This window comes from Hypomesus transpacificus, chromosome 8 (genome assembly GCF_021917145.1).
Source record: "Hypomesus transpacificus isolate Combined female chromosome 8, fHypTra1, whole genome shotgun sequence".
Taxonomy (NCBI): Eukaryota; Metazoa; Chordata; class Actinopteri; order Osmeriformes; family Osmeridae; genus Hypomesus; species Hypomesus transpacificus.
In genome coordinates, this window is record NC_061067.1 from 711,856 (window position 1) to 718,988 (window position 7,133).

The 7,133-nt window shown below is 48.5% G+C and overlaps 1 protein-coding gene across 1 annotated transcript in view; it reads left to right on the top strand.

Moving 5' to 3' along the window:
• adarb2 (adenosine deaminase RNA specific B2 (inactive)) overlaps positions 1–7,133 on the top strand; it is a 99,666-nt gene that overhangs the window by 88,785 nt on the left and 3,748 nt on the right. Inside the window, exons 5-7 of the mRNA XM_047024152.1 lie at positions 2,606–2,774; positions 4,369–4,520; positions 5,701–5,872. Of these exons, the coding sequence (XP_046880108.1) occupies positions 2,606–2,774; positions 4,369–4,520; positions 5,701–5,872 (493 nt within the window). The remainder of the gene's footprint in view (positions 1–2,605; positions 2,775–4,368; positions 4,521–5,700; positions 5,873–7,133) is intronic.

Sequence of the window (7,133 nt, forward strand, 5' to 3'; positions counted from 1 at the left end):
ATGGACCCTAGCTCGAGATGATCAGGAGAACTCAACATGTGAGCATTTTAGAAAACTTGAGTTACCAAAACTTTCTGCTTTTTTTTATTTTTACAAATATCTCATACTTCAAATAAGATAAGATAAGACTTTATTAAAATCATAGTTCAAATGGTGCATTGCATATTACAATGAACCAAAGTATAGGCACAAAACAAGTAATTAGAGAGTCTATAAAAAATTACTGAACGGTGAGTTTATGAATCTGCACTGGTAACATACAACAATCGACCGAGCTGTGAGTTGTGTTCTGTCTTGCCAGATCTTCGATTTGTCTTTGAAGACTCCAGTCATCTTTTTTGGATGAATATTAAACTTGACCTGTTTCTGACTGTGGTGCACCGCTGTAGATGCTCTCACCAGACCTGGGCCAGACACAGCTGTAGACGCTCTCTTCCTGAATACCCGTTGCCTTTGCCTTTGAAATCTTCACCAATCAACAGATGTGTTTGGGTGGGATGAGAGCCTGCAGTGTTTAGCCAGTGTGTCTATGATGTTGAAACACTCTCCTTTTGTACCCAGCGATGCCTCTGATTATTATCTAGTTTAAAAGTAGTGTCGCCCACAGGCTATATTTGACTCTATCTCTCTCTCTCTCTCTTTCTCTCTCTGTCTCTCTCTCTCTGTCTCTCTCTCTCTGTCTCTCTGTCTCTCTCTCTCTTTCTCTCTCTGTGTCTCTTTTCTCTCTCTCTCTCTCTCTCTCTCTCTCTCTCTCTCTCTCTCTCTCTCTCTCTCTCTCTCTCTCTCTCTCTCTCTCTCTCTCTCTCTCTCTCTCTCTCTCTAGTTCTCTGTTCTCTCCTCCTGCAAACTGGGGGGAAAATCTGGGCACGAATTTCACGGAGGGATAGAGAACAGCTCGAAGAAATTATCCTCTGCAAAATTGATCTAAACAATCGTTAAGTGGAACAGCAGAGAGAGGGAGAAAGAGAGAGATAGCAAGAAAGGAAAGTTGATGGAGGAAGAGAGAGGATCCTCTGTAAACTAGTGTTAGAGAGGCATGACAGACACAGGGTGATATGGAGAACATCTGATCGCCCGGGACTAGATCCCTTGATGTGCAGCACACCTCAGGTGGCTCCCAGGTAAGGCTGCAGGTGTATCAAACAAAGCATATTGTTGTATAAACAGTGTTGGTTGGTTGGTTGTTTTAGTTGAGGTGCTGTCCAGTTGCCTCCACTATAAAATACTCAGTATCATTGAGTCAGACCTTTTCAGGCCTTTGTTGAAATTAATATGTGCCAGCACAATCTCAGCAAAAAAAATACTGTTTTTTTTGTTGTACTTTCTGGGTGCACTACTTGTATGTTGCCTTGGATAAAAGTGTCTGCTCAATAAATTAAATGTCAAATGTAATGCCACTGTCCACTGTGCAGGCAGGTATCTCCTATGAATATACTGTATATTCCAATGTCTAGAGCTCTTCTATATACATACTGTTTATAAGGTCATGTCTTGCCAAGCATCTAGGCAGTGCTTATGGTGAGAAAGTGGCTGAGAGGATTTCGACAGGCCATGGCTTTAAACCCACCTCAATATGAGCTCTTATTATTACAGACATACCCAACCCTCCTCCTCCTCTGCCGCTCTCTCTGTCCCTCACCTGCTCCCTCTCTCTCTCTCCCCTTCTCTCCCCCTCTCTCCCTCTCCCCTTCTCTCCCCCTCTCTCCCTCTCCCCTTCTCTCCCCCTCTCTCCCTCTCTCTCCCCCACCCTCTCCCCCTCTCTTCTCCTCTCTTTCCCTCTCTCTCCCTCTCCCCTTCTCTCCCCCTCTCTCCCCCACCCTCTCCCCCTCTCTTCTCCTCTCTGTCCCTCACCTGCTCCCTCTCTCCCTCTCCCCTTCTCTCCCCCTCTCTCCCTCTCTCTCCCCCACCCTCTCCCCCTCTCTTCTCCTCTCTTTCCCTCTCCCTCTCCTCCTCTCTTTCCCTCTCTCTCTTTCCCTCTCCCTCTCCTCCTCTCTCCCCCTCTCTCTCCCTCTCCCTCTCCTCCTCTCTCCCCCTCTCTCCCTCTCCTCCCCTCTCCTCCTCTCTCCCCCTCTCTCCCTCTCCCCCCCTCTCTCCCTCTCCCCCCCTGCCCATGGAGGTGCAGGTGGAGGTGGGTGAGATCCCGTCACCACAATACCATCTGGGCTCAGGCTGATAAAAGCTCATATGTAGCCCCCGTGTCGCCTGCAAGTCCGGCAGACGCAGTGACCCTTGAATTTGGGAGGCAATGGAAGCGATTTGTGACGGGGGGGGGGGGGGGGGGGGGGGAGCCTGTGGAGAGGGGCTGAGCTGAGCGGAGCGTGTGGATAAGCGTGCTGAGCTATCCTTCTCTGTCTGACGCACACACTCACACACACTCACACACGGACACACACACACACACACTCACACACACCCATGCTTTGTTCTGTCCAGAATCCTAGTGATTTTTTGCCCCCCCCCCAAAAAAAATTGCCTGACTTCACTCGTCTGAGATGAGCAGAGCTGAGCTCTACAAACACCAACGGTTCCCAGAGCTGTGCCACACTCACCAAGTGGATCCTGTGTGTGTGTGTGTGTGTGTGTGCGCGTGTGTGTGTGTGTGTAGGTCTGGACCTGGGGCAGGCCCAGGTGGTAGCTCTCTCCACTGGTACCAAATGCATCAATGGCGAGTACATCAGCGCCCAGGGTCTGGTGGTCAACGACTGTCACGCTGAGATCAGTACCAGGAGGGCCCTCATCAGATACCTGTACTCCCAGCTGGAGCTGTACCTCAGGTAACACGCTGATGTCATCCACATGTGCACCTGCACATGGGGTCAACAGCCATAAACAGCTACCATCACTTACTGTAGTGAGGAAGCAGAGGTAGAAACCTTCTGTCAGAGCTGTGAGCCACATGCTCTGTGCTCTCTCATTGGTCGACGCTGTCAAATCACGTTCATCACGTGTGTCATCACTTAGCTTATGGCGGCAATTTATTATGTTGACAAGATGTTGCTTTTGTTATGAATTTTCTTCAGAATGCAAATTACCCTTCTCTGATTATTTAATTTTAGTCGTCTTTAAACAGAGAAAGTAATTGTATTATACCACATAATGTGCTCTTTAGCTACACCTCCACGGCAGGAGCCTGCATGGTTAATCCAGGCTTTGGACTGTTACCGTGACAAACCATTAAATATGAGCAAATATAACAAAGGACAATTTAGCTTCTAGAAAGGGCCGGCCCAATAAACAAACTAAACATGTGTTTAGGGGCCCTGCGATTGGTTCGGGGCACCCCCCCCTCCAACAAAAATGTGGCAAATCAAAGGGCCCATTCACAATTATTTTTTTTAGGCCCCCCAAAACCCAAAGCTCTACCACTGAGCATCACCCATCCTCACATGTGACCAGCCCATGTGACCAGCCCATGTGACTAGCCCATGTGACCAGCCCATGTGACTAGCCCATGTGACCAGCCCATGTGACCAGCCCATGTGACCAGCCCATGTGACTAGCCCATGTGACCAGCCCATGTGACCAGATCCAGACAGAACAGTGTTTTTGGTAACCCACTCACCCAGCCACTAGGTGTGTTCGACTTCATGCAGCGCCGGCGGCACCGACAGTCTGCTGCAGCCCGGCTGCCTTGAAGCTGAGAATGTCATTGGCTAGTTCAAGTCAGCCGGGCTGCAGGCAGCTGCAGGCGACTCCGGCGCTGCATGAAGTCAAACACACCTAATGTTTCTGCATACCTTCTGCATACATGACCTCACTTCCTGTGATGGAGCCTGTCTCCGAGGGCCCCCAGAAACGCAGCCCCGCCCCCACTCAGCCCCGCCCCCACATCTAGTCATAGGAACAACGACGGACCCTCGAATGTCATTATTAGCATACGCAGCAGTGACCGTCCGTGAGGTGGTGGGTGTTTACATCCAAGCATGTGCGGCTGATGGGGACGTTAAGTCAGCCTTGCCAAATACCACACGGTCAGGAGCTGGGAAACTTGCCCTATGTGAAGATGCATGCGGTGAGAAACATAAATGGGGAAAATAATCTATAACTGACGAGGGAGGGATGGTAGTGTGTCTCTAGGGAGAAGGCTTTCAACCCCCCCCTCCCCCCCTCCCCCCCCGACACACACACACCAACCAACACACATTTGATGTCCCACAGTACTTTCAGACAGAGTAATGTTCAGGGGAGAAGGTGAGGGAGAGAAAGTGAAGAAAAATCCTTCGGTCAGTGTTAGTCTTCCCTCGGTTTAGTTCATGATCAAAAGAAAAAAAGAGAGAGGACGGTGTTGTCTGGTGGTGATGGATTGTGGTCACGGTCTCATCTGTCTTTGTTGTCGTTTTTTTCCCTCCCTTCATCACTGTTCCACAGTAACAGGCAAGAGGACTGGGAACAGTCGATATTCGTGCGGCAGAAAGACACTGGTTACAGGTTGAGGGACAACGTTCATTTCCATATGTACATCAGCACCTCGCCGTGTGGAGACGGCCGTCTGAACTGCCCCTACGAGATCACCTCCGACTGTAAGACCCTCCTGTGAGCTGTATCTGTCCTCTCTCTTTTTCTCTCTCTCTCTCTCTCTCTCTCTCTCTCTCTCTCTCTCTCTCTCTCTCTCTCTCTCTTTCACTCTCTCTCACTCTCTCTCACTCTCTCTCACACACACACTCTCTCTCTCTGTCTCTCTCTCTCACACACACTCTCTCTCTATCTCTCTCTCTCTCACACACTCTCTCTCTGTGTCGTTCTTCCCCATCTAGTTCATGTCTGCCTCTGTATCTCTATTCCTCAAGGTCTCGTTTTCCTGCCTTAACCGAGACTTATTAAGGAATCGCCTTTTCTTGCAGAGATTTTGAAAGTGACTGCTCTGCTTTTGTCGGTTGGCTGTCAGAAAACTGGCATCCTTTTCATGTCACATTACATCCACAAGCCTTTTCAGCCTGGAAAGCCACTGCTCCGAGCAGATGACATTTTAATGCTCAACTAAAAAAAATATATACATTCATTTAGATGGCTGCTTTTTTGAGTGATTTACAGGGTTAGAAATGTAATCTTCCTTGCAGTTTTCCATCAGAAATACATATATACTTCCTTTATCCAGACGTAGCGTGCTATTCTGGAGTGATGCCACTGAATCGTTATGCTGCGGGTGATGTTTTCATGAAATAAAGAGAAAAAACATATTTTTGGCAACTCACAGTAATCACAGACATTTGAAAAGAGGGCCGTCTCCCAGGACATCTTGGAACTTGCCTGTTCATTAAACCTTTTAATGTTCATCAATCAGCATTTAGAGATTAGAAAATTACTTGAGCAGCACTGCCCTTTGAATTACCTTTCTGTGCCTGTTCCTTAAAACTCCTGGAGGGAACGCCGACTTAAGTTTGTCCTTATTGCATCAAAATAACCATGGGAACAGCTAGCCAAGGAGCGAGGGGAAGGGATCGAGAAAAAGAGTGAGCGAGAAAGAGAGCAGAGAGAAAGAGAGGAGAGAGAAAGAGAGAGAAAGAGAGCAGAGAGAAAGAGACTCATTGTGGAGACTCACCACTTCAAACACAAATCTGTGCATTCGTTAATAGTGAGTTAATTATCGATGATTAAAAAGCTGCTTATTGAAGGTGATTGTAAATATAAAGGGTTCGTGGGGTCTGGAAGCTAGGTTGCTGGCTTTTGTGGTTGACAGTTGGACTCTCCTGCTGTTTGCAGTGAGCAGCAGCAGGCACCTCATGAGGAAGTGTCACAGTCACCTTCGGACCAAGATTGAGTCGGGGGAGGGGACCCTGCCAGTGCGGTGTCCCCGCGGGGCGCTCCAGACCTGGGACGGCATGCTGCAGGGAGAACAGCTCATCACCATGTCCTGCACAGACAAGATAGCCAGGTCAGTACCCCAACCACTTCCACTACATCCTCACAGACACCACATCCTCCATCGGGGATGTGGTGGAGGGAGGGGAAGGCTTTTATCACGACAGTCTGCAGTCTCGACCAGGGGGTTAGGGAGAGAGATTGTATTGATTTAAGGGTTAACATTATTAGGGGATTATCATCTTATGAAAAGGAGGGATCTCCGTTTAAATCAAGCCTTTTAAAAAGGCCTTTAAATGAGCGAGAGAAAGGTTGGTCTGATATTTACCCAGAGTGCGTGTGTGTGTGCGTGCATGTGCACAGAGCATGCATGGCCGTATGTGGTCACCTGTCTGACTCCCAACAGCGTCGCAGTTTAGCACATCATTTAAATTGTTTGTCATCTGACTGATTTACCCTATGACTCTTGAAAGGATAATCCCATATTAATTAGACGGTGTAGAGAGTCCTTCTCTGTTAATAAACCCCAGAGTCCTCAAACCCCTCCTCTTTAAGCGTCACCTACTGTGCAGGGAGAGTGTGTTTGTAATGAAGCCTGACTCCCTGCTTCAGACACACAAAGAGCTAGACAACAGGACTGGGAGTCTACGGTGGTTTCTGCAAGCTCCTGACAGCTGTGAATGATCTTGTTGTTGTCTGTGCGTTTGTTTGCATTGATGAGTGAACAGTGTCGTCTCACCTCCGTTTCCCCGAGAGAGAGAGAGAGAGAGAGAGAGAGAGAGAGAGAGAGAGAGAGAGAGAGAGAGAGAGAGAGAGAGAGAGAGCATGAGATGTAAAAAGATAGAGACGGGGGGAAACGATGATTATGGCAGCAGCCTTGTATTCCAAATGATCCTTATGTTTCAGACTGAAATGTTGCTCTTCGCATGTTTTTATTCATACAACAACATCTGTCACTTCCAGGCTCCCTGGTCTAGTCCTGGCCAAGCCCCAGCCTCCCATGAAGAGGGGTGTAAAACTCTATCTTACAATGTGCAGGAATATACCTCTACCCACACTCCCCCCACCCGCTCACACACACACACACATCCCACACACACACACACACCCCCCACACACATACGGATAGAGGTGAACCCTTCTCCCCTGAAACCTCGCTTAATTTGACCAATTTGATTCAGGTGGCCGAAGCTGGAAACGCCACGATTAAATCTGTCCAGGTCACCCGGCAGGGGTGAAAGCAATTACTCGACAAAAAATCGAGGGAGTGGGGAGGGAAAGAGAGAACAGGGCCATCCTGCGTTTCCTTTGCCAGATATACGACTGCATATTTT